Source organism: Zosterops lateralis, assembly GCF_965231275.1.
Source record: "Zosterops lateralis genome assembly, chromosome: Z".
Lineage (NCBI taxonomy): Eukaryota > Metazoa > Chordata > Aves > Passeriformes > Zosteropidae > Zosterops > Zosterops lateralis.
Genome location: NC_139800.1, coordinates 77,208,048 through 77,236,024, shown reverse-complemented (window position 1 = coordinate 77,236,024; position 27,977 = coordinate 77,208,048). Strand labels below are relative to the sequence as shown.

General features: G+C 45.4%; 1 protein-coding gene across 1 annotated transcript; it reads right to left on the bottom strand.

Moving 5' to 3' along the window:
• Positions 1-49: 49 nt before the first annotated feature.
• On the bottom strand, positions 50-26,866 carry LOC310923218 (transmembrane protein 255A-like; the record flags this gene model as incomplete). Its single annotated transcript, XM_083884394.1, has 9 exons — positions 50-4,398; positions 6,422-6,565; positions 7,798-7,960; positions 10,523-10,611; positions 11,615-11,677; positions 13,446-13,535; positions 18,196-18,258; positions 22,707-22,849; positions 26,809-26,866. 9 exons carry the CDS (start codon positions 26,864-26,866, stop codon positions 4,240-4,242), a joined length of 972 nt encoding a protein of 323 aa, XP_083740520.1. The 3' UTR covers positions 50-4,239.
• Positions 26,867-27,977: the final 1,111 nt, after the last annotated feature.

The following is a 27,977-nucleotide window of genomic DNA, read 5'->3' as shown; positions in this document are numbered from 1 at the left end:
TTTCCTGGGAAGTGATTTTTGATATCCAAAGTCCAGAGGTATGTAAAGCTTTTTTTTTTTTTAATTTCACTTCTGGTATTTATTGGTTTGAAAACATGTTAAATCCATTTGAAATTTTTTTATGGGGCCATGAGTAAGTTTTTCTATTTAGATTTCTGGTATTGCACTTATATTTGTGGTTTTGTTTGTTTTTGTAAGCATTTAACTTCCAGTTTAACTTAATGAAAAAACTTGTATGAATATTAAGAAATTGGCTTCGGGACAATGAAATAAAAAGGTTAAATCTGACAAAGCATTTATATAGAAATGAAAAATTTCAAAATTTCAAAAATTTCATTTATTATGCATATAAAACCATTACCAGATCTGCTGCAGAATATGGTAATGGTGGCTGCATCCTCACTGCCTGGTTTCTTAGGGGATTCATGCCATAACATTCCACTATGTGAACTAAATAAATATTGAATAACAGCTACTGCTTATTTATTTTGTTCTGTCAAGGCATGCAGCTTCTAAAAAGATGCTGTCAACTATATACATTGAATTCTGAGTTCTACAGGTATTGCCAAGGAAATGTTCCGTGTGAAACATTCCTTGGTTTTCCCCGGTCTGTGATGTATATAGTTGTACAGTCTTTCCTTAACATACTTTTTTTTCAAGTTGTGTTCTACTTTTCATTAACCAATACATGGTATTAGTTCTTAGAGCTTTCTATGGCAAAAAAAATAAAATTTTAATTCTCAAGATGGGTGTAGTATGTTTCTTTTTGATGGCAACTCAGTTTATGTAGTCGAACATGTTTGTAGCTTCCTTTTCCAGGTCTTTGGGAATAGCAGGGAACCCACTGCTGGGGGGAACAGGGAGGTGTTTTTGTCTGGGCCTTGGTTTTGTTGGACACTTTAGGAAAGCAAATCAGCTCAACAACTCCAGTGTGTTGTGAGCTGAATGCTGCAATAGGTGGGGTAGATGGGAACTCTCAGGACAGGCAGAGCTCCTGTGGAACTGCTGGCATTGCAAATGAGCTCAAAGTGAAAAAAAACCCAGAAAACCCTTACCTAGTGACCAGTAAAACGTACATAGTGACCAGTGCAGTGCTTTCAGCTCACTGATGGTTTGTGCTGGTCTTACCAGCTGCTGACTGGTTATGATTTATAAGAATTCCATTGTTGGTGACCCAGGGCCAACAGGAAATAATCACTTACTTTGTGTAGACTTCTTATTACATGTAAGGAATGCAATTCAATAAGTAACATATCAAGTTTTGTTGTAGATGCCTTTATCCCCTTGGCATAGGGCTTCTACGTCGCTCTGCTGACATCAAAGAGCAGCTGACATCATCAGGACAGAATTAGGCCCAAAGTAAGTAAAGGAGACTCTGAGGCTGGTTGGATAATTCAGAGCTGTGTTAAGTGAAAAATCAGCAGTAAAAACTTTACAGGGCTTGAGGTGAGGCCACCATGTTATGTGGGTAAAGCTGCAGAATTTTAAATGTGGGGATATGAGCACCTTCAAAAACAGAACTTAAGGAGTTTTTGGCTAATCCTGCTAGAAATACATCTCCAATATAGTGAATAAAGATGAGAGTTTTTTTGTTTGTTGGTTTGGGGTTTTTTTTGCTTTGATTTTTTAAATGCAATTTTTATTCACTTTTTTCAAATAACCTTAAAGATGCTTGTAAAACAGGAAGGTTGCTAACATGTAAAACAGAATTGGTAAATGTTTACAAAAGTCACACAATTTTATTTAACTTTGGCAAAGTAATAAAAGGGTACATATGAATCACAAACTTGACATTCTTATAAGAAATGACAAATACAGTGCAGAATGTTGCAGTTACATTAAATGCTTAGTTTTACTCAAGCAGAATGAAACAGGTAATTCAACAGAAAATACCACCAGTAAGTTTTTTAATGTGAAAATGTACTTGTCCTCTTATAGTGAATTTAAAGCAGCAATGTAATTTTTTGCTAAAATATTCCTTAGGAAAAAAAAGAGAATTTGGATAATTTCCTAAGGGTAGTTATTTTTCAGCTCAAAACTGATGACACAATTCATCTCCCAATTGTTTCTCTGCCACTAAGTTATGTTCCCTTCAGGAGGTACAGTCCTGTCCTGTGGTGTCCCCTTGTCCTTCTAGCCCTATTTAGTTGACAGGCACAAATGGTACAGTGTTTGTCAAAAGTGGGACAGGACTGTTAGCTTTAATTTCAAAGAAAAAGCAATAAAATGTTTTCTGATGCTAAATTAATATGCCCTTCTGATTCCAGTTTTGTGGGGAGTTTCATTAAGAAAAGTACTGTGTTTTGAAATTGCCCATGTTCTCTTTGTTAAGATTTAATTCAATAAAATGTAATATAAAATGGAGGATGCCCCAGTATATAAATTTATTTCCAGTATGCAAATTTGTAGGAGCTGCACTTCAACATTCTAGAGTAAAACAAAATGCCACCAGGATATGTTCTACATACACTACTGCTTTAAATCCTTGAGCTGCATTCTTTTCTCCAGCTGTTTATTTTCCCTTCTTACTGGAGAAAAGTCACTCTTGGTTCTGGCTAGTATCATCTTTTAATGAACTAACATACTGATTAGTATTTGACAGTGGAAATGATAAAGTTAATAATATACAGTCTAGCCTAAAGGCTTTGCAAATGCATAGAATTAAAAACAGCATTATAAAGTGTGGGTGTACTTTGGAAAGTGAGATCAGAGACTTCCGTGATTGTTTTCCATGTTGACAGCATTTTAATTTTTTAAAAAATAGATTAAAAGTAAGTGCCACAGTTTAAAATCCAACTGGATTTTCCCCCAACCCAACTGGCATGTATTCTATTTTGATTCTGAAAGCCACATTTACCTTTTAGGTACCTTTTTGTCTTCATCAGTTGCAAGTAAAGGAAGGCAACTGAGGATTAGGGTCAACAAACTGATGCCGAGGAAATTATATCTTTAGGAAATAAGGAGTAAAATGTTAATGTTTTCATCCCTGAAGTAAGCAGTTGAGAACGCTCAGGTGGAGCAGCTCAGATCCATCATCTGAAATCACTTCCTGGAGTAGAACCACACTTTAGAGGTCAGTGTGTCACATATCAAAGCTGACCTTTTGTTATGCAGGATGCATGCAAAATCTGCTGGAATCTAGATCAATCAGCACAGTCATCAGCTGAAGATTAAATGAAAGTCACAACAGTAATTGCAAATTCCTCAGTTTCGTCCTATATTACAGGGTGTTGAATTTCATCCGTGTGAGACTTATATCTTGGAGAACTAGTAGTGGATATTCCTTATGTGCAGCCCATAATACTGCTACTAAACCAGTGCTTATTCAGGTGCTGATTCAGTCCATTAAAAAAGTTAAAAGTACAAACTTAAATTCCCAACCACAGAAAAGGTAAACAAATAACTAAATAAGTAACATTTTCACTGCACTGTTTCAGTGACTTGTAGATGGTTCCTGATGTTTTTTATAGGAATACAAGGACAATTTAGGCAGTGCAACCACCAAAACTGTTTGACTTCAGCATTACTTACACAGAATTCAGAGAGAGACAACTCCTTTTCCTCTTTTATCTTAAGAAACAACCTGAAATAAAAACAGCTTGCCCCCCACCCCCAAGCAATATTCTGATTATTTTGCTACACATACATGAGGCTATCCTATGATGTTATCCTTTTCAGTAGGGTTACATTTTGAGGCACTGTCACAGTTCCCCCCCCAAATTTTTCCAGTGTGTTGGGCCAGCAGGTGATGTGAGCTAGATCTGTGTTCCCCCATCCAAAATCCCAGCAACTGGAGCCCAAAGGCCAAACAAAACCAGTGTTGAGTCATGCTGTCTGCAGGCACCCTCACCTCAAACAGGCTGATAACCTCGAGCAACTATTGATCTTGGCTACCCTTACTTCAGCTTGGCACAAGATGGAGTAAGGCAGACCAGAATCTGTCATCTGTGTTGGATCACTTGATTAAAAATCAAGGACTACATGAACCAAAGAGGCTGAAATTTAGGTCACCTGCTACTCACTGACTCGTTAAAACATCACAAGTCTGTCCCCTTTGTCACAGGTCACTGCTAAACTTCTGAAATAAGTCTCGCAAAAAAAAAAGGACAGTCCGATCTAATATTTTTATTTGCAATTATCTTCTGTATTCTCCCGCTCCCTCCCACAGTAAAATATAAATACAAAATGTTCACACTTATTTCGATGGCAAATGCTGTTTTTCCTCTTCCCCCACGTTCTTTATGGTGTGTAAGGTGGTGGCTTTTCAAAAGGTGGGAAATAGGGTGGTGAGTAACGAGGCGGCGCATTAGAGGGCCACATATAGCTGGGAGATGGTGACAGGGACTGGGGGTCATCCGAGAGGCCAGAGGGAGTAGAGGCTGGAAACACGCTGGAATGCTGCAGGGAGACAAGAAAAGGCTGTAATGTAACAATTTCCTAATGGAAATTACTTTATCAAAGAGATATTTCATTACCGAACAGTTCAAAATTAACATTTCAAGGTTCACCTCAGTGAATTGTGCATACTACAAATAACACTTCGCATAACTTGTTGCATTCAAGGTAGGGACAAGCCTGTAAGTAACAGTTTTGAAAAATGAGGCTGCTTAGATCCAGAAATTGAAGACATTTCAAAATAATTCTCATCGCTTCTGTGTGCATGCTGCATTTCACAAAGACTGGACAACTGAAAACTGATGAGCTCCTTTCAAATCTTGGGTGTCACATACCAGCCTGCAGCAACACTGAATGTGCTGCTCCAAAAACCTGGGTCTGCCATTTTAGAGTAGTGTGTGAAAGCCAGGTTTTTCCAAGGGCCCAGGCCTCCTCAGGAATTCTGGTGTGTTGTTTTTCTCCTGTGAAAAATGTGTGGAATGAGTGGGAAGCATTCTTGCACCAGAGGGAGTGCATCCTTTGGAAGATATTTGAGAGGCGAGGCTGGGCTTGCTCCATGATGTGTGGGATGGCAGGGGAGAGGGGCCAGGGTGGTGCAGTCACTGCCTGGAGCAGAGTGGGGCTCCAGGCAAAAGAGTCTCCACAACCAGAGGCTCAGCTAATGATCCCATGCAGGCCCCAAGTTCCCTGGAAGATATGCAAGGCTCAGACTTGGAATTTCATTTCAAAGAGGGACTTGGCTATATTAAATTTAGACGACTTGAATTTATGCCCAGCTTTTGTGCTGCCTCCCAAGCCAACACCTGTGCCCACAGCACTGAGATGCAGACACTTTGATCTGCCAGGCTGAACTGTAAACTGCTAGCAGAGCCCAGCAGTACTTCCAGCTACAAAGCAGGGAAATCACCCATGCTGAGCTCTCTGCAGGTGCTGGGGCTGCCACACTGGCAAACTCTGGGTCAGACAGTGCTTAGAACTGCTGAGAAACTGAGAAAAGGTCTTTGTGGCAGAGCTTGGTTTGGCATGCACTGAGGCTGGCATTTTTTTGTAACTGCAGAGAGTTAGTTACACAGCAGCAGTGACTGCCCCAGGCTTCATTAATCTCAAAAATGAGCCACAAATACACCCTAGAAGTTCTGACATAAGTGTTCGATTATGTTTGGGAGCCCTGACAACAGCATTGTCCAGTGGCACCAGCAGCAGACCCAGCAAGGTTTAGATTCATGTTAGCTCTAATGCATGGCTCAGATGAGGGACATGGTGGCTCTCACAGAGCACCCCTCTTTGTTGATTATCAAGATCTTAAACTCTTTCAATTAAAATAAAAGTCTCCAGCCTTGGTGGTTGTGTGATAAGTTAATTAACACCACCCCTGTGGTAACATCCACCTGACAGAAGAGGTGAGGAGAAAATGTCCTCATCTGCTTCAACAAGTGAAAGCTGATGCTGACAGCAAGGTTCACATGAAATTGCATTTCCAACAGCACAGCTCCACAGCTCAAAGAGGAAGGGATGCATTACAGCAGAGGTGATGTTTGGAGAGACCCCTCTTAGGCCAGCTGAAGCATGTGGAAAATAACCCCAACAAAACAGCTTTTTAGGTATCATGTGTTTTCAGGAGCTCACATATCTTGTTTCCAAAAGCTCATCTATTACTCTCAGACACAGCTGTTGGCCTAATACAATTTGGTACACCTGGCTTTGTCTCTCTCCTCAGAACACTGCAGTGCCAGAGGCAGTTCTTATCTTCAATGTGATCTCTACCAGTAAGTGATAGAGAGGCAGGCAGCAGGTCCTTGGTCCTCCTTCTTGCCTTCATTTCAAGGACAGCTTTCAGGAAAACACTGCCTTAGTAAGAGAGAGCACTGCCAAGGACCAATGCCTAGTAGGAAAAAATTAGTATTTTCAGCAGGAACAAGAAAATTAAACTGTGTGAATGACAGGAAGACAGGCCCCAGTAGTCCTTGCAGACTGGTTGGATTTAACCTTGCTGCTAAACAAGGAAACATCCTGTAATGTTGCCCACCTGAAAGTCATAAGCAGAGTAGGGAGGCAGGTGAGGAGTGCTGTGGTAGTAGGAGTTGTAAGATGTCACTTGTGGCCTGGAGTAGTAGGTCACTGAAGGGTGTGCATTTTCAACAGTGCAGTTCAGCGTAGGGAGGGAAGGAGTCTATCAAAGCAAAAAGAAGAGAGTATGAGGCTGCAAACCCAGTCACAGAAAGCTGACAGCTGAATGAAAGTAGAAATGGTTTAAAGGAGCACTTGTCTTTAGACCTCGACTCTGTTGAATTAGCAATTGGCAATCCAGTTCCCTCTCAGGCAAGAGGTGACTTCCAAGGTAATTTTGTTCCATGGCCATTTATTGTTTCAGATTCCACAGAACAAGCTGGCAGTAGCCCAGTGCACACCAGTACTCACACAAAACAGATTTACATCTTCACAAGTAGGAGAAATGATTCATTACTACCAAATTAGGGGCATTTTGTGAACTGCTGTTCATTTCTATACATCTTTGTTTACAGAGGTTTACAGGCTCTCTGCTGTGGATCAAATCTCAAAGGGGTATGATGCACAGCTGGGAATACGTCTCCTGTTTTATTTGGGAAGATATTGGTGAGTCTGAAAAGGGTTCAGAGTTCTGAAGTAAGGTACCCTTAGTGGAGGGCCCAAGGTTTCTTTGTAAGAAAAACATATAGCCAGGACAACAGATCTCTTTTCTGTGTGCCTGTTTTTGTATTACTCCAAATAAGTCACAAGTGACTGAAAAAGCCCCAAATGTATCTGTTGAACATTCAGTTCTACCCATTCAATTGTGCTGTTCAGAACGAAACTGTATGGAAGGTAACAGGCAGCCTGGTTAAGTGAGGGTATTTCAGAGTTCACATTTTTAGAACAGTATTTTTTTCATTTTCTGAAGTTTGGTTTTGATCCCCAGTTCCCCCTCTCAGGCTGCACCATGAAGAAATTAGATGGAAAGTTTTAGCCTAATACAGCTGCTTAAACAGTCTGTAAAGCTCAGACTGCTACTAGAAATCAACAATTAATGAGCAACCACTGCACTTTTCCTTGTAGAATGTGAACACCATGAAAAGGCAGAACAATTTTTAAGGAAGAGCTTATTTTAAATCAGCCTGGTATAGCCAACACCTCTCTGATGGTTCTTTTTGAAAAAACAGTCTCCCAATTCTGTTAATATTTTCTAACTGTGCTCAGGTGTTGATAAGATCAGAAAAGTGAGTCACTTCCACTTTTTCATAGTTATTTCTTGCCCTTCTTTCCACCCTGATTGAAGTAATGCATAGATCATTTGCACTTAAATACCAATAGTTTCCATGATTATCTTTAAAGGCATTTTGCCTGATTTGTTTTCTTTAATGCACAGATAAATTGATATCCTCTTACCATGTCTTTAAAGCCTCCAAGTATTGCTGCTGTAATGATTCCTAGGAACAGCCCAACTATGTTCAGAATTGTTGCCGACCAGAGCAAGTGGTAAAGGTGGATGATGTCCTGGCAGCTGCTGACATCAATGTATTCATAGTACCCTCCAGAAATCTCTACTCTGCTAGATTGGGAAAAAAAACAACAGTAATGATAAATGCACTGCATATGAAAGAATGCACCACATATCATAAAACCTAAGCAGTACTGCTGGACAGTAAAATGCATTCTGCAGCTCAGTGATAACCTAGACCTTACTACCAAGGGAGTGGGGATGAAGCCTCCTAAATCCCATGCTTGTGGCATCCATGATCATCTCCCTGCACTAACTGCTTGCTCTGTTCTGAAACAAATGACTTTGTGTCTGAACCTGCCGGTTATTTCTTTCATCTGAACTCTCCACAGAGGTCCTGGAGGCTTACCAAGGACAAACCGGTCTTGGAACTACCCTGGGAAATCAGTGTGTGCTCTAAGGAGCAGCAGCTGCCCCCCAGGCAGTGCTGGCTGCTCCCCAGGGACACAGAGCAGCTGGGTGGGATGGGCATGGGCCAGCACAGCTCCCACCTGGCTGTGCCACAAAGCAGGTCCAGCTCCGTGCCCTGCTCCAGCTCTACAACAGCCTGGGCTGGCTGGTCCTTCTGCTCACACTTTGAACCTTTTCCACGCACAGAAAAGAGAGAGAAAACTCAGTCAAATCTGGTTCAGCCATTATTTTGGAAAAGGAAAAGCAGCTCCTGCAATACGTGAACTCCTGAAGTCTTGCAGTGGAATTCTTCAGGAATGACTTGTCTCTGGGTGGGGGACAGGCTGGCCTTCAGCACAGCTCACCAGATATAGTGGCCTACAGCAAATACCCCTCCAGAAAGCACATTTATCAGGGACAAACAGTCCCTGATACCAGTCCCCAGGACAATACCAAGAGCTTGTGAATGAATGACTTATCTTGCAGCTCACACACAGGGTTAGACTCAAAGCACGTGAGAGCTTTGAGGAAAGGGGGAAGAAACGGCTCATATTTAAGGTCAAGAAGGAGGAGATACAGGTTCACTCCTCAGCAGACCACAAGGCCTGCAGGAAACTGGCCCCTTTCACAAGTCACCCTCCTTTGCTGATTACTCAGCTTAGAAGTTGAGCAATTGAGAAGTTCTTTGCCCTTTTTATTCCCCCATTTCATTTTAGCAGGCGCTGTGGGAGACATTGCAAGGAGAGGTGGGGGTTTCAAGCAAAATTGAGGCAGAGCTTAACCACAAGTTACAGAAACCTGTTTTCTGGCTGGCACGACCTCTGTGTAACCTGAGCTCTCACCGTGACCCCCTAACAATAAAACCTGTGTGTGCTGTTTGCAAGTGTTGGTTCCTATGGAGATGTCTGAGAGCACAGAACTCTCAGTGAAAACATCCCGCCTTGTTCAGCATGTCCTCATCTGCAGGAAGGGGCTTGCCCCGTGCTGCCAAAGGCAGAGTTCCCAGCATCAGGAAGAATGCGAGATTCCTGTCACATTTTCCAAGATTTCCATCCTTTACATGTGCACTAACCAGCCTTGAGTGTCTGTGCCTCTCTTACTGAGACACCATCCAGCACCCCCTCAGTGCAGGATATTTGTGTGGTATTAAGCAAGATTAAAATAGCAACAACTGATATCTTTTATCAGAAAGAGGGAAATGGCTCAGGGGCAGGTCCCAGAGCGAAGACTGAAGAAAAACAAAATACCAACAAAAGCAAAAGAAGAAAAAATACAGAAAAGTTTCAAGCTTTTCTATTTCAATCAGTTATTCTGTGTATCGCTCTCTTAAGATAGTAAAAAGGGATTGTGTTCTGTAAACTGCTTAAGGAAAGCATGAGCTTCACCCCACTTTCACACATACAAAATCCTGCACAGACCAGGGATCACATTTCCCAGCACACTCACCCTCTCCCAAGAGCAGCTTTTGATCTTCCTCCACCACAGTCAATGATTTAAGTGGAGGCCAGCCCAACTAAGTACTGTGAGACATGCTAAGCCTCAAACAGCCCTAGGCAAGAGCTGGCAGTAAAAAACCAATTTATTAATTACTCACTGACACACAGTGGACACTCCACAAGGAATAAACAGCACAGGCTGTAAATTTATCAGGCTTAGGCACAGATCTCAGTGGTGTGATCATTCTGCAGTGGTTCTCAATTGGTAACCACCTTCTGACTCATTGCAAGGTGCTGGTTCACCTTCCAGCCTCGTGTGACCATGAAGGACATTCACTGGGCAGAGAGGACACGGGTTTATGAAAGCACAGATGGCACCAGCCTGTTAACTCTCCTCCCTGTTAGCAGCGTGGGGAATGGAATGGTGGCAAGATGAAGAACAACAGTGTCCCAGGTTTTTTGCATCTTCAATACTCTCAAAGAAAAACAAACAACCCAGTGCGACAGAGAAGGAAGGCTTTAAGACAAGCAACACTCAATAGGTGGAAAATCTGAGGAGAACATCAAGCACGAAAGTAATGGAAGCTCCTGTGCTCTTCATTTTTCCAGCTGGGATGGCCTTGGTGTATTTCACACCCACCTCTACTTCATTAGCTTTTGTCTGGGACTCCTCATTGCTAACAAACCGAGCTTAAGGTCCCTTCCCACATCAACCGTCATTAACTGATACTATCCTGCAAACGAGCATGACCACTTCCCGTGGCCAAGAGTGGCGTTTTTGGCTTACTTCCCACAGTTGTACAGGTCACAGCAAAAGCAGGTATTGGTTTTTATTTTCGGTGTGCAGGGGGCACGGCGCTGCGGGTGACAGACCGCCTGCGTGAATACAGAAAAGAAATACGTAAAACACAGAATGACACAATCCCCAAACACAGTTTGTGCTGCTGTTTGGCCTGCTCTGCATGTAGATCTCTCAGTGATCTCCACACTAGCCCTAGGCTGATTTTTCTTTCCCCATCTTGCTCCCACAAAGTCCTCCGTTACTGGAACAGAGATGTGCTAGACCAGAACAGAGCAGCATTTCCTTTTGCTGTGGGGAACTGACAGACAAGCAGATGCCTGCAGAGGAAGGAGGTTTTGCAACCTTTAGAAGCAGCCAGGGCGTTGCTGAACTAATGCACCCCACCCCATGACAAGGCAGAGCAGAGCTGTCAGCAGCACGGCCCAAACTGAGAGCAAGGTTCTCACAGTGCTGCAGAACTGGCCAAAATGGTTAATAATTGTCTGTGCCAGTGGGTGGTAACACCCCAGTCCACATGGACAGTCTTAGGCCTAGCAGGAAACTTTGCACCCTCAAGCAGCCCTTCTAATTTGGTATACAGTGGTTATGCAAAACTACCTGTGGACTTGTGAGGAAAGCTCTGAGAGACAATCGGTGCTCAGCAAAGGCAGACAAAGATGTCCATACACACCATCAGTATGTGGCAGGATCACCCACCCCCAACAGGCTTCTCTTTGGAGAAGACAAAGGAGAGGTGCAGAAGCTGGTACTTTTTGCTCATGTACACAGAAATTACTGCTGTCTGAAATCTTAACCCACCACCCAGATCCTGCAACTAAGGCACAGCTGAAGATCTAGAGAAACTGGTGAATTTTCCTATCCTACATCCCTTTCTCTCCATCTGCTCCTTCACTCCTGAGGCAGCACATGGAGGAACCCACATCCCAAGCACTCCCAGCATCCTGCTCCCACCTCTGGCCCAGCCTCCCACCCCCTCCTCACTTTGCAGACTTCCAGGACACTGGACCTGGCAGCACGTTCCTCCACCTGCACCAAGAAACTGGTCCCTTAACAGGACACAGCAGGACCTGCTCTCACCTCTGGTGGGGTGGTGCTCTTGGAGTAGTACTGACATCGCCCTGCGTACAGCGGCCTCAGATCCTGCCAGAGAAAAAGCACCAGGCTTAGCCCTGCAGCAAAATCAAAATCACAATCACCCAAAGGGTCTGGGGAAAGGGAACAGGCTTTAGAGAGACCCTGATCTCACGCCAGCACCTCAATACAGCCCCCACCCCAGCCCCCTGAGCCCAGGATGATGTTTAACCTTGGTTCTTGGAGGCATGAAATTGTTCCAGCCAGCACGGGAGGTCACTCTCTTAAGCTCTTTGGGTGATAGTGGCCATCCTGAACTAAAAGATTTATTCCTCATCTTGCAAGACACATCCCAGGTCTGCCTGACCTATTTCTGAGAGTTCTTCTTGCAGAATCATAGCAGTTTTTCATTAATTGTTGGCAAATTGGTCCTTCCTGTGCTCTTCAGTGTCTTGTGCGGAAGCTCTGGAGGACCATCAATGTTCCAGCCTGCAAATATGCATTAATGCCTCCCTTTGGGGTGATCTCCAAGGCAAAACCTCGGGGAAAGCAATGCCAGATGTGTATCCACATCAGGGAGCCTTTCCCAGGAGCAGCCAGACTGGCTCTCTGGGTGGCAGAGCAGTGGCAGCAGCTGGCAACAGGAAGAATCCTTTGTGCTGGCGTGGCAGGAGTGTATCTCCAGCAAGGTGGTGACATTTTTGGACTGTCAGGTGCCAAAGTGAGGCCCAAAGCCCATCTGTTCATCGAGAGGCAGAAACCAAAGCCTTTGGCATCACAACTGCTCAGCTCTGGCTGCCTCAGACATCCCCAGAGCCAGCTGGGAGGAGGTGCCAGCTCAAGCCACAGCCCAACCCACAATGTCATACCCTTGAGGGACCCCCTCAAGGACCCTGAGAGGGGGTCAGAGATGGCCCAGACTTGCTGGTTTCACCCAGACAGACAGACAGACACCCATCACACAACTGAGCAGAGCTGTGCCCTTTGCTCTGTCAGCAAATCCTGCCATCCTGCCATCCACCCACCTTTCCACCACTGGAATACTCAGGGGCAGGAAAGAAGAGCCAGCATCACAAGGAGCATACACAGGGAGTTTCCATTTTGTGGGTAATTCTGGTCTGCAATTCCTTTTCATTCTGATACAAATAAACCCCAAATCTGCCTTTTTAATCCCTTTTTGCCAAAAATTCCAAAAAAAGGTCATCAAACTGCAGAGTTGCAGGACAAAAAAAATGTTTGCAGTTATAAATTTTAATCAAAAATCTGAAATAGAATTGTGTCTTTTTATTTCTATACTAATAACTAAAGCTTCTGCACATCCCACTGTACTAGTGATTGGTCATGACAGCAGTAGCTCATAATTTTTTAAGTCACCAAATGGAAACTGAGAACCTACTGCAAATGTTTCCTGTTTATACTGTAATGCTTCAGTGAGCTTCGTATCAAATTGCTTCATTCTACTACAGCATCCAGTGATTCACTCTGCATTAAGAACTAGCTCTGCCCATATTTAAAACAAAATAGATGTTACTGCCCATGTTTTATCCCTTGGCAATAGTTGTAATTCCCATTACATCTTAAGTGTTCTGATACTCAGTAAACACATAAAGCCAAAAAAAAATCCAAAGCAAAGCTTTAAGATCTTAATGCTTTCCACTGTTTTTTTTTTTTTAATGGTAACATTTTTCTAAATCTTGTGATTTAAAGCAGCATTCATTCAGCACATGATATATATTTACAGGGTTTGATGCAGCCTGATACAGGATTGCAGACAGTAATCACTAGTTTCCTTAGAGTAAAAGCATTGCAGGAGCTGTGTTTTCCTGGGAGCACTTACTATGTGTCTGGCAGCAAAGACACCGTCTACTATGGCACAGCAGAATGCAGCGATGACACCAAAGCTGATGAAGACGATCGATGCAACGAGCTGAGAAAGGAAAACAAAGCAAAGTATCATCTGCCTCCCCACAACCAAGTGATTAGTGCCCTCTCCACAAGGATATGTAACCCAGAGTCGATAAGCCCTCAAGCAATCAATGACCCAAATGTCTGCCCGGGCTGCAGGGACTGGCTGAGGGCAGTGGGATGTGTGTCTGCTTTGGCAGAGTGGCAGGGGTGGGAGCATTGTGCCAGACTGGTTCTCTGGGGACCTGACAGAGTAATGCAGGTTTTTCCATTACTCCAATAGGCTAAACTTGGGCTGAGAACAGGCCTCCTCTTCTGGCTGCTGCTGTTCTTAACTCTCCCCTGGAGAGACAGGAGAGAATTTCTCTCCTCTCCCCAGAGCGCTGTGGGGAGCTGCTCCTGTGAACACTTACTGAGCTGTGAGGATGCAGGAGACTGAAGTGTGTGAACCCCTCTGCTGGGACTGTGCCTTCAGGGAACAACCCCTGGATGCAGGTACAGGCACAAAGCCATGAGAGCAGAAGGCAGGTGGGCAGCTGATGGTGCTGTACGCTCTCAAAGTAGCCTGGCTGGGCTCCTTGGGGCCAGGCTGTGGCAAACACAGTCCATCCAGCCTCCCACTGGAGAGCTGCAAGGAGAGAGACTTCCCTCCACCTGCAGCTTGAGAAGGGCAGTCAGACAAACAATCTTTTTCCACTGGCCCCGTCATGCCCATTTGTAAAATTAGGGTGAAAGCATTCAGCAGGTAAACCAGAAATAATCTCCAATCCAGGTATGAGGAACAGTGTCTATTCCCACTATGCCACTTCAGGCACCACCTCTGCCAAAGAGCCAGAGCTCAGCTGGGCTCAGAGGAGCCGTGCCCCAGTGCTGACACAGCCCCTCTCACAGCTGAACTCAGCTCAGCTGCTGCCAGTAGGCTCCTGACCAGCTCCTCACAGAGCTCCCAGCACTGATCCCAGTCCCCTCTGCCAAAGCACACTGGGGATATCAGCAGGGCTGAAGAGGGAGGGCAAGCACAGCACTCAGACAGACAGGCTCACAAAATGCAGCTTGGGGAACAGCTTTCAATATTACTTCATATATACTGAAATACGTTTTTTCAATGCATTTACAATATTTCACTGTAAAGAACAGGGAGCTCCCTGGTGGTTTTCTAACTCTGGTGACCACAACCTTCAAGTGTCAATTGCCAGCAGCTGTTAAAAACTATTTCTCCACAAGTACAAAGGTTACTCTGGTCATGGGGCAGCTGTAAGCAATAGTAAAAATCTCTACAGCCCAAATACAAAGCTAACAGTTAGCCCAGCCAGGGCTGACAGATCTCTCAGGTTTCCTGACTTGGGGATGTTTGTTTTAAAGCTCCAGATACTAAGTTTGTTTGCAAACCTTGGCTCCTGCCACTGCACAAGGCTCCAGTTCTCCAAAAGACAAGCCAACCCTCTGGACAAATACGATCCAGAAGGATCCTATGTATGTTTTTAAAGAAGCCCAGGATTTTTAGGTTAATCACACTGGTGTTATTTATATCTTCCTAAGTGAAAACAGATCTTGTCCAGTAACCTCCATATACAGGCCAGATCAGCTTGAACAATGACTGGAGATGCCAGAGGGCTCACCTGGGATGGTGGAAATGGCCCCTATATAACAACTTAAAAATGAGAGAAAATAAAATGGTTTTCTAGATGAGGCAAGTACTCAAGGCATAGACAGCAGCAGCAGCAGAGAGCAGACTGTGAAACGACCTCAGTGACCACGTGAACATGTCATGATCACAACAAGCTGTAACTGGAATTTTGGATGCTGTGCCACACAGGACTTGCAGATGGCAGCAGGTGACAAGTTTTCCAGGACCAGATCCTACACCAACCCTGTTTCTGTCAGCTGTAAACTCCTGCATTTCTTCCCCACTCAGCCCCACCCTTTGCATGTCTGGATCCCAGCTCACACTATCCATTATAAAGCCACAATATCTCACCACCAAAACAGTGAAACCACACAAGGGGAGAAAGTCCAGTCTTGGTGGAAGACACGGGGGTTTATGGCTTAGGTTATTTTGAAGCAAGTTTAGTTTTTCTCAGTACTGTCCTTTGTTTCATACACACATGAAAGAGGATATTTGCCCTAAATAGCATGAGCCTTAGAGACAGGAAGTGAGCCAAACACTAAATACATACAATTAGGGAATTTGCTGGTCATCTCTGCTCGCAGATAGGAGCTGCTAATATGGTGGTTTAAAATAAATACACAGTTGATGGTACTTTTGTAACAGCCCTACCAAGAGATAAGTATCTGATGCTCACTTTATTTACATAGTTTTCTCCTTTTCGGATGTAGAATGAAAAGTCTGAAAACCAAACACTGAGGATTTATGATAGAGAAAAAAAAATCAAACAGCAAATAGAAACCCACAAATTGAAAGGAATGAAAAGGAGGTGTCTTTACAAACAAACTTGGGGCCTGATGGTAGATAAGGCCAGATACAGAGAGATGAAAAAAGCAATGAGGGGGGACCATAAATTTCATAGGAATTCCACTAATTACCACAGACTGTTACTCATTTGAGACAGTCTCTAAATCTCTGGATTTAGAGAAAAAGAACAGAGACACAGGGAAAAAGAAAAATGGGTGGTGGGGGGGTATACATTAGAAGGGGGTATTAAGCATTTTGGGAAGTCTGTACCTCTCAAGTACCTGAACCAATGGAGAAAGAGAGAGGGAAACGTGAGTGGGAAATTAAAATAAAAAAGGAGGCTGCATTCCCTAAAAATTTTGAGAGACCTCAGGGGAAATGCCCCATGGCCTCTCCCTTTATTTGAATAAAGTTACAGGACTCCTCTGTCTCCTTTTTTAGACATAAACCTCTAGTGCCTGTGGGTTAATTTTCTTGACAAAATTAATTTTAAAATTAATTTTAAAAATACCAGTTTTCAACTTGTCAACAAGATTTTTGATTTGGGGTTGATAATACTGTTAACTGTAGCAAGCAGAAGTCCTTCTATAGAGCTGTGTGATATTATTATTGATTGATCTTCACTCACATAACTCCAGATAAAGTCAGCCACACAAAGTAGCATTGGGACAACAAAAGATAAATTGAGTTCGAATAGTGCAGGAGTGTCCTCGGCTGAGGGTCCCTTTAGGTGATGGTACAGCCCCACATGAGCTGTGCAGGTGCTGGTTCTTATATTTCCATGGTACAGATGACTGTCATAAAGACATGTAAAGTGCTGACTCCTCAGCTGGAGGCTGCTGAGTGGGCAGTGGGGCGTGTGCCAGACCCGCCTGCAGTGAGGGCAGCATTGCTGGGCAGCTGGTCTTCCCTCTGGGCACAAAACCTCTCCCTGCCCTTCTAGAGGCACGGCAGGGAAGTCGATACACTTGGGAGGGAAAAACCAGAGAGGTGTTCCTGTCAGCAGTCTGGGGGAAGTGAGAAGTGCTCCCTCAGGTTATCTCTCCTCATCAGCCACACTGGCTCACTCCACTCCTCACACTTGCCAGCCACAGACAGAAACACAGATAGGAGCACAGATGCACAAGCTGCTTTTGGTGTTTTCTGCCTCAAGCTGCACAACAAGCCAGACCAAAGCTGCCTTTTAGCAAACTAGGACACAGGGGAAGTTCAGAGAAGTTGAAAAAAATAAATCCTCCACGGCCAGCGGTGTCACGGAAACATGCAGTGGACAAAGCTGAGGCTGCAAAGTGCTCCTGGGTAAGGAGGACATGTGACTAAAGCACAGGGACAATAAGTGACAGCTACTGCGTGTCCTGTGATCAGAGCAGAAACACACTCACTGCCAGCCCAGGCAGCACTGATGCAATCCCTGCAAAGCTGGGTCATGAATGTTTTTCAGGACACAAAATGATAGAGAGATGAAAAGAGTAAACACAGACTGTCCAGAGCTCTTCAAAATAATCAAACAAGTCAGAGCCACACTGTCAGTTGTGTGCACTCCTGTGAAGAGTCCAGGACTGGCACAATATGCTCATTGCTCAACCAGACACTGACATGCTGCTAATACATGATGAGCAAGAGGCTGGAACCCTGCTAGGACAGAAAGAACAGGGATATGTTGCTCTTGCAGAGCCAGGCTGAAAACAACAAGAGATATCCACTGGGAAATTCACCTCCCCTGCACCCTGTCTGACTGTGGGAAAGACAAATGTCATCTCCTGAAGGGTCTGCCTCACCCTCTCCTCCTGCTCTGCAGGGAGCACTCTATTTGCAAAGCAAAGGCAGACTTTGGATTAGGACAGGCAGGAATTTCGCCCATCTGCCTTTGCAGAACCTGCCTTAGCTTTGGTCAGCAGCACACACTGCTAATCTGCCCCCTGAGCCCCCTCCATCCCTGCCAAGGCAGGCAGCAGGACAGGCTGCAGGGACACCATGACCTTCCTCAGCCCTCTGCAGCCTCACACGAGCAGGGCTGGAGGGATCTCACTGCCAGAGCTTGGGAAAACCACAAGGGAGGGGGATTGTAGCTGCTCTCCTCAGGGAGATGAGCAGAGGCAGGAGGCAGAGTGCCCACAGGGTGCTGCTCCTAGGCTGCCAGAAAACATCTCCAGTTCTCAAGAGGTATGCAACACTACCCTGGAAGAGTTAGGAAAACATAAAATACCACTCTTTACACACAATATTTGAGTTACTGTCATTTTTTGAGAAGTTTTTATGAAGAGCTTACCATTTGCCTTTTGTTTTCTATCAAGTTTGATCCGATTATCCCAAGGAACGAACCAAAACCAAGCTGAAAAACAATGCATTGTTAGCATTTAGATCAGCATGATATCCAACATATTTTACAAACAGAACACAATTAAACCCAGAAGCAGCAAAAGAACATTCTGTTGATGTGTGAGCACTCTTCCTTTAGCAAGGAATCAGTGGAGTCTCTCGCTAGCAGAAACTATCAGGTGTATCCCTGATACATATGACACTAAAAGCGTGTGTAGAAACCAAAAGGATGAGCTCTGAATTCCATCCCCCCACAGTGATGCTGAGAAATGGCTGGTGGATGAGGATATGCACTGCTGTCTTGGAACAACCCTGGAGACACTCAGGAGCCTCCAGATGCAAACCTAGCAGGACCAATGCACTAAAACCTCCAGGACCAGGTCTCTGCGACCTCAATGAACATGTGAGCAACCAATTCAGTTTTCAGCTCAGAGAGCTCCTCTATGTGAAGCCTGAAATAAGGGAGCTTTACACTTTGGAAGACTTAGCAATTTTCTGTCTTCTCTTACTCCTCCCTCATTTCCAGGGGTGAGGATGCATCAACCAGGGTGTTCTACCAGAAGAGCTCACACTGGCCCAACAGAGAATAAGCTACTGCTGCAAAAGCATCTTCTCTTGCTGCTGTAACTGACAACACTTATTTCAGCTCAGTGAAGTCAGCCAGGAGAACAATTTCCCACCTCCTTTCTCCATAGCCTTAAGCTACACTAAGAAGTAGTTTCTAGGACAGAGCACACCTCAGCCAGGACAGAAACAAGGACTTCAAGCAGGAGCCACGGACTAAGACAGGAGATGCAAAAATAGTGTTATGTCACACTGAGAAAGGTCTTTGGTTGGTGTAGGTGTATCCAACCCCACTTCCCTGGGTTAGCAAAATAAGAAATGCTGGTTAAGTCCTACAGATGGATCTATGATATTAAGGAGGTGCAAATCCAGACAATAGACCAGGGACAGTGAAGAGCTATGTGAGAATGCCCAATAATTGACCGACTTCCCAGGAAGAAAAACAAGGCATGAGACAATCATGTAGTGACTCAAAAATGAATCAACTAACCTGGAATCGACACTTTGAGATGCAGGAATTGAAAACAAAGGTTTAATGAATCCAGTACTAACAGGCAGAGGCATGTTAACAGGGAGAGATTAGCAGACACAAATGTGATGTAAACTTGGGCAATCTTCCCTTGCCCTGCTTTGGTGCAGTGCTGCAGGCAGGGAGGGCAGGTGGCTCCAACAGCAGGGATTAAAGTGGTGCAGCTGTCCAGGCTGCAGCTTCCCCACTGCCTGGCTTGCACCTCGAGCTCGTGCAGACCACTGTCCTCATGTCAGGCACAAACTGCCAAGGTGGGAAGCACAGCAATAAAGTCATTGGGGTGGCAAACAGGCAAAGCAGAGACCTGGGGCACTGCTGAACTGCCCCACACTGACCTGCCAGTGCTTCTGGACTTGTAATTTAGCTTAGGCAAACAACACCCCCACCTTCCTAAAATAGTTCAAGTCCATTCAAAGAAATTTGGGAGATCCAGGCATTAAGAGTGATGTGGATCCAGGTGTAATTTTCAGTCTGCTGACATCCAGCACAAGGAATCTCTGTGGCAACACACACCTAAGGCAAATGCTCAAGAAGAATGTTTTGTGGCCTTTGAGCTTTAAGAGAAATATCCACATGGTGTTTCAGAGCAGCCTCAAACCAAAAGGTGAAATGCTTTAGATAATTTAAGATAATTCAAGAAGAAGAAATTAGACCAAGTCTGCACATCCAGCAGGCGAAGACCAAATAAATTGGTGGATTCTCATTAACAGGAATTCTCATTGCACTAATGGAAAAACTTCTCATTCTTCTATCTATGGGACAAGGAGATCTCAGTAATGTTCCTCAGTTACATGATTTATTTGCTGGTGGATGTGATCCCTGGGACGTCTGTCTGAAAGGAGGACAGGACACAAAGTGAATGTGCTTTTCCAGAGTAAAGCCCCAAGCCAACATCCTTGGCAAGGGATCATTACAGAAGAGGTTTGCCAATGAAAGCCCAAGAAAGGTCAGTCATTTACACGACTGTGGCAGCTTTTACAACTTGGAGACAACACACATAATCTCAGTCTCACTTCCATAGGGCTCCTTGTCTTCTGCACCTGAGTATTACTCTTGTCTGCTGAACATCACTGTGGTACTCTGGGCTTCCCTGTCCCAGGTCTGTCATCCACCCACAGATGAGGACATTGCTCACAGAGACACAGATAAGGTGTTCACTGATGTGATCTGAAGGGGTGGATGGTCACAGAGGAGGGTGAAGGCACCCTGGCTACAGGATGTCACTGAACCCTCTGCTTCAGCATCTCCAGTTGTATCAATGAGGAACTGAGCTGCTGGGGAAAAAAAAAAAAAAAAACAACAACTTCAAACCCTCAAAAAAACCAACCAAACAAATCCTACTGATGTGTGCCAGTTCTGTCCTTCCTTGGAAGCAGAGGCCTGGGAAGATAATCCCCTGCATTGAAGGAAACAACTTTGCATGCTTCCTCCTCACACAAGAGGTGCTTGCCTAAGAAACACAAGCTGGAGGAGGAAAGAAAGGTGGTTTAGGCATGGCAGCAATGAGACATCTCATGTCTGAGTTCAAGAAGAATTTGGATAATGCCCTCAAGCGCACGAGTGTGACTCTTGGGGTTATCCTGGAGTTGGACTTGATGATTCTGATGGGTGTCTTCCACTCAGAACAGCCTATGACTTTATGATTCTATGTTCCATAAGATGATTCCAACCATGGAACTGGTCCACACACAGAAGTCACCCAGAATGACAAAGAGACCTCTGCCTCTATCTGCTTGAGGACAACTCACTGAATACTCATTCTCTGTAGCCAGCTCTTTTTCCCCAGTAAAGGGAGAAATCCCAGCTTGTTATGAAACATCAGCTATTTTAAGTACCTTCTGAAACATCCAGCAGCACAGTGAAATGTTTTCCTGTGCAGAGAGACAGGTGAGGTCACCACACATTTTCACAGGGCAGATTAATGAACCTAGATGGGGAATTTGGTGACAAAAACAAAATGCCAGGGTGCCTCTGAATAAAGTAACTCAATGCCCTTCCCAAGCCCAGGAATTCATTAATTCCTTGAGTAGACTAAGCTTTAAAAAAGCGTAAGTGATGCTGACGTTCCCTGACCATAAATAGCTCTGGAGATGTCAAGGGGATGTGAACAGCAGACTCTGCCCATTTGCATCAGTCTGCAGGACCTGCTCTGAAGCACGAGGTTCAGCTCAGGCTGGCACAGTGCAGACTAAGTGTGGAGAGTCTGAAGCCAGGCTGTCACCTTTCTCAACACCTTCTTTCTATACTCCTCTGTGAAAAAGATCAGGCCTAAATGCAGGAGACACTGGGACAAGCCAGAAAACCTAAACCAGAGAGGACCGACATAATCTGTAAAAATGTTCCACACTGTTATGGCTGTAAAGAGGCCTCCTTCAGTCAGAGAAGAACTTGGGCACAGAAGAGTATAAAGTTCCCTGAGATTAGCAATGCATGGCAGATAAATCAAACAGCAGTAAGACAAGAACAACTTTCCACCTGGTTATCTGGAATGGTTTCAAGCCTCCAAATTCAAAGCTCCAAATCAAATGTGCAACATCCTGCAGCTGTTACACCAGGAGCCTCTAGCTGGGGCCACTGGCTGCATTTAATCTATTGAGACACCTAATTTGATTGCAGTTCAGTGCTTCTTTTTCAGCATGTCTTAGACATGCACTGGAACAAAGCAGGACTTGCTTTCCAGCTCATGTCAGACCTCTGCTCATGCCAGGAGGGTTGTGACACACCTGCACTTCATGCTTCTGTAAGAGAGTACACATGTAATGGCAGGAAGGCTGGACACCAGTGGTCTTCTCTAAATTAAGCCATTTGAAGCTACAAGATTGTTCTTTCCCATTTTCAGCCACTGATAACAAAAAAGAGGAAATGGATGTGCTCATGGCTTTGATGTACATGCTCCCCTGGCAAGCTGCCACAGCTCCTCAGCCAGGGACTCCAATTTGTTAAACACTTCTGCAAGTAAACTTTATGACCACAAGTTCATGCAACCAGAGTTTCAAGACCTGGTCTCTCTAACTGCTTTTGGCAGTAAGAGCATTCTTTGTCTTACTTCTGCCTGGGCTTAGTGTGATCTACGTAAACAAAAAAGTTCTAAAGTTGCTTTGACTGACATAATAAATCTATTTATCTGTCTCACCACTAACTCAAAAGCAGGTTATTACTGAAGCTCAGAGGAAGCTGCCACTTGGAGGTGATTTTTGCATGGGAATGTGCAGCAGGTGCAAAATAATAATAAAACAAATAAATCAAATGGCAATGAAGTAGCTGAGCAAAATATTGAGGACAAGATCACCCTTTATAACATTTTCAGCATTACAAGGGACTTTGTAGGGAATAAGTTTTCTAGACCTACCTAGGAGTTCTATACTTACAATAACCCCTGGGTAATAACCTCCAACAGTCACATTTTGGGTTCTTGTTGTAGCAGCTAGGCCCACCGTTAGAATTAATACTGACACAATGAGGAGAGTCACAGTTACGTAGAGGGAATTTCTTTTTCTTCTATTGAACGACCCTAAAAACACACACACACACAACAGAATTTGCTGATTCCGTCTGGGGAGAGTCACAGCACCACAAATTTCTCCTCCCACTGCCAACCACACCACCGTGAATTTCCCTTTTTCTGACTTGAGAATATTTTTGGGTTTGGCTGTCACTTTTCACCTTCACTAACATTGCTCTGACGTAGATGAAGGGAGCTTTAAGAACTGCAACTCTGCAAAGCTCATTTAAATACACTGGAGTCTCCCAGCTCCTCTAGCCTGGGGCAATTGAGCTAATGAGAAATATTCACATTAGGCATTTATATACTTTCTGAACTGTCTACTCACATCAAGCTAAATAACCCCACTGCATGCTGCTTGTTTTGAGAGGGGAAATTTGACTGTAATCATAAGGCATCCACAGTTTTCCATGCAAATGAGACATCACCAGTATCAGACACTTCTCCTCCACTTTCGGCAAGGACCAGGTATTTTTAGATGCTTGAGTAATGAATTTGTGGATTAGTAAAACTCATCTACAGCTGCTGGATGATGATGAGGGTTTTTTTTCCCCTTTTCTATATTTATAGATCTCCCAAATGAGCATAAACATAGAAGAGTGATTCCACCAGCAGAGAGGAAAGCTGGCTGTGACACCACACTCAGCAACATCTTTAGGGGTGTGTTTGATCTGCATGTGCTTTGCCATTTTTGTGTCAATCTGTGGAACAATCCTTTTGATCATATTTCATGTATTACGTAGATATAACCCAGCACCTGCAAGAATGGCTGGTTGGATAATGGACTGTAGGGGCCCCTGCCTCACTCCCTGTGGGCTGCTGGAGCCACCCTCAATCCCATTCCCACAGTCTGGGGCTCTCCAACAGGCCCTGGGAGCAGGGAAGGATATTCCCACCTCAGAGGCTCCAAGCACTCCTCTGGGTGTTTCAGAGAAGGGCAGGAACGTGTCCCAAGGGCAAGGAGCAGCTTTCACTGTTACTGAGTGTATTCCCTAAAGCAAACCACCTTGGGAATCCCCACTTGTCCAGGGCTCCCTGGCAGCCTGTGCACAGGGAGATAAAACTACAGGAAAAAGACCCTGACAAAGACTTGGTCAAGCTAAGCACAACCTCCTTGTCCAAATTCTCCAGAAAGAGGAGCACACCAGGCCCCGCTGGGCAGCTTTTTGTCTCAAAGATGCACACCCCAGGTGCCCATAGCCCCTTCTGTAGGGTTTGTGTATTTATGCCCAGCAGATAAAGAGATCAGTTCACCCCAAAAGTTACACTGATCCAGCTGTACCAACCCACACACACCACTAAAAATTATCTCCCTTCTTCCACATGGACATCTCTCCAAGGGAAAAGCACAGCAGCTCCCCACTGCTCCTCCACACCTGCTCCAGACCCAGGAGCTGTGCTGCTGGCAGAAGGGCTCCCACTCCTTGCTCTGGGCTGGCACAGCTGGGGCTGGATCATTTCACCCCAATCAAATCACAGACAAGGGCTAAAACTTGGGGCTTAAAAGCCCAACGGAAGGAGAGCACAAAATCACACAAGGGTAAAGTTGGGAAAGACCACTGAAGGTCATCCAGTCCTACCTCCCTGCCCTGCATGAAAGGCAAGAGAGATTTATTAAAACAACCACCATCCTTTCTGACTGGGCTGCTGTCTCTAGAAGGAAAGCTCTCCACCCACAAACCTTCTGCTCATGTTCCAGAGCACAGGTCTGACTGCACCACCGGGACATCACTGGTCCTAAGAGCAAGGAGCCTGGCAACTGGCTAGTCCTTAGCTGGAATAAATACCTAGATAGGTGCTCATTTCAAACAAAAATATTAAATAACTGCTAGAGAACCCCAGGATTCAGGCTGGATATTTTATCAATGATCCTTAGTCTTTCCAGCCATGTTTTATAGGATGGAGAAAAAGATATGTGACTCTTTAGGGGTTGTTCTCCTAAATCTACCAAATAAGTTAATAGTATAAAATTGAAGATTTTAAATAATTCAAAAATCATTGAGAGATTAAGCCATTCCATATGTGTTGCCTCACAAATACTGCCATTGTGCCACACTTCAGTTTCTATGTAACCATTTAAATACAAGTGTCCCATAAAAGTCTTTAAAAATCCATAGCAGTGGGACCAAAACTGGAGAAAATTTGCTGTTTCTTACATAGACCAGTTCTGAAAAGAGAGAAAAGATGAATCCATTTTGCTTCCATAGAATGACCAAACTTGTGATTACTGCTAGGGTTTGGCTGGCAAAGGAGCAGAGGGTAAATAAAGCCCAACCATGTGTTCCTCACACAGCTCCCAGAGTGCAGGGCAGGGCTGGGTGGGGGCTGTGGGCACACAAACACACAAACCAGTGCTCCTGCACTGCCATCACAACTGCTGCAAAAAGTTACCACGAAAACCATCCTGAAAGAAGCGTCTTGAAACACCATTTATAGATCCTGAATTTGTTTCAGCACCATCACGTTTTTCACTCTTAATTTCTGTGTTGTTTCCCAGCTTAGGACTGGCACAGGCCAACATCCAATAGAGAAGAGAAGCACAAGGTTTCAACTGGAATTTTTGTCAAAGCTTTTCAATATTCCTCATAAGATTAAAAAATATTTTAAAAAAACCTTTTTATTTCAAATTCTGAAAAAAACCCAGCCATAATGTTCTAACTTGATACTGAAGAAAGATGTGAAACTGAGGAGATAATGTGACTACCTCCACTTCAACTCTGTACTGGGATTACATTTTTTTAAATTACATTTTTCCTTCTCTGAAAACACCTTGATATGAGTGTAGAAAATTAGGTTTTGTACTGCTGTAAGGATGCCTGCAGCTGCTTCAGCATACATGGACTCATACCCAGTATCTCTCTAACAGCTGCTGAAGGGCTGCTCTGACAAAATCCTCTCCCTCAACATTAATTTCTGCTGAAAGTATTCCCCACCAGGTAATTTTCCTCTGTGCTCCTGAGCTTGGTGTATTCTACACACAGAAGCTGAGCAATGGCAGGTTTGCTCTCTCTGCTTTTCAAAGAGCAATAGCCTTTTCTCTGTGATTTATCCCAAACATACCCCCAAACTTGCAGTGCTCACCACAACCAGGTGATCCAAAACACTGTGCTTAACTCTGTCAGGGAGCTGTAAGGACATTAATGCTATCCATAGCCTGGCTATTACTTTTGCTAAAATGGCACTCAAAATGGGCACTGCTTTTATAATGATAGTTTTTCTTTTAAGCATCAGAAACATCCTCTGGTTATACATTTGCCCTATAAGCCAGTCTGAAGACAAGGCTGCAGATGGTTTTTCCAGATTACTTTAGAAGTTTGCAATAATGCATATATATATATATATATATTTGAACTGCCCTTGATTCACTTTTTTTTTTTTCCTCCCCACGATTATTAGAAGAAAATGGACAAGATGGCACAGAAACACCACCGACTTCTCCATCTTGTTCTTTGGGGGGAAAGCCCAAAGGCAGCGAGGAACAGGCACAGAGCAGCTCAAAGAATAAAAGAATAAACCACCTCTCCTTTTAACCCCGGGAGAACCGAGGGCAGATGGCACCGAGCATCCCTCTTCCCAGCCCCTCTCCTTTTTCGTCCCATTTTTCTGCCGAAAACGCGTCACCAGGCGGGGAGGGAGCTGTGCCCGCCCGGGCTGCGGGCAGGCGGGGGGCTGCGGGCTCTGCCCGGCTGGCCGGGTGTGAACGGAGGGAAAATCGCCATTCGGTGGGGTACGAGGGGTCCCGACCCCACCGGGGCCGCGGGAGGGCCGCGCTCCGCCCGCTCCAGAGGAGGATGCTGCCGCAGCCGCCTCCCGCCGGGATGACCCTCCCGGGGGTCCCGGGAACACACGGCCGGGCCGGGGGCGGGCGGGGGGAGCGGCCCGGCTGCCGCAGCCCCGGTGGGGTCCCCCGGGGTCCCGGCACCCCGCACAATCCCCCTGCCAACCCCGCTCCCCGGAGCGGCACTCACCCACGGAGTCGGGCAGGGCCACGCCGCCCGGGCGCTGCTGAGTCAGGGACTGCCGCATGCTGCTGCTGCTGCCGCCGCCGCTCCCGCGGGGCCACGGCGGCGGCACGGCCCCGGTACAGCCCCGGTACAGCCCCGGTACAGCCCCGGCACCGGCCCCGCCGCGCCTGCGCCTCGCCCCGCGCTCCGCTCCGCCCGCGGCCGCCCCGAGAGCCACCGGCGGCTCTGGACACGGAGGATGCTCGGAGCAGCGCCGGGGACACCCCGCTGGAGGCCTTTCCCCAGGGGGGCTTGGGGAGGGAGGGAGGGATGGAGCTCCCGCCCCTTCTCCGGAGAGGACGGAGCTCCTGCTCCATCTCCGCAGGGACTTTGGGGCTCTTGTCCCCTCTCTGGGAGATCTCGGCGCACTCACCGGCATCTCATCCAGAGGGGCTCCCCACCCCTCTCCCCACCTTTTTCCATCCTTTTGCCTTCAGCATCTCCCACCGTCCTCCAGCCCAGCTGCCCCAGGACATTCTGTCCAATGCCAGAATCTCCCTGGCCCCTCTCTGCTGCCCCGCTGTCCCCATCTCCCTCCTCCCCGAGGTGCAGGTGACAGTCCCGGGACACCCCGACACGGCCACTGGCCCAAGTGTTTAATGTCTCTGAGCTCTGAGATCTCCCCTCGGGTGGCAATGCCTGTTGCTGCCTGTGCCCTATTCCAACCATCTGCAATCCCCGTGTCCATGGCCAAGGAGCAAGAACAGGCCCCTCAACCTCCCTATTCCACATCCTATCTTGCAAAACGGGGGTAAAAAGCATCTTCTCAGCAGGCTACATAATTTCTTGTAAATGACTCCAATGTCCTGGCTTGAGAAATGCCAAGTACAAATCGTGTAATTATTTCGAGTGTATTTCATCAAGTTAAGAGAAACTAATCCTATGCTTTTAAAAATCCACACTTTCACTGGGTAAGAGCCTAATGACCAGCTTCTCCCAGGAGAAAAGAGAAAGTGCACACTGACAGTGATACCAGAGGCAAATGCCCAGATCAATTAATGGCACAGAACACACAATCTCCAGGGAAAACAGCAGTTATTTACCTCGGATGAGCCCCGAACACCCTGGGTGTGACAGAGGGGCTGGCACTGGTCCCTTCCTGCTCAGTTGCCCTCACCCCGTGCTGGTGATGG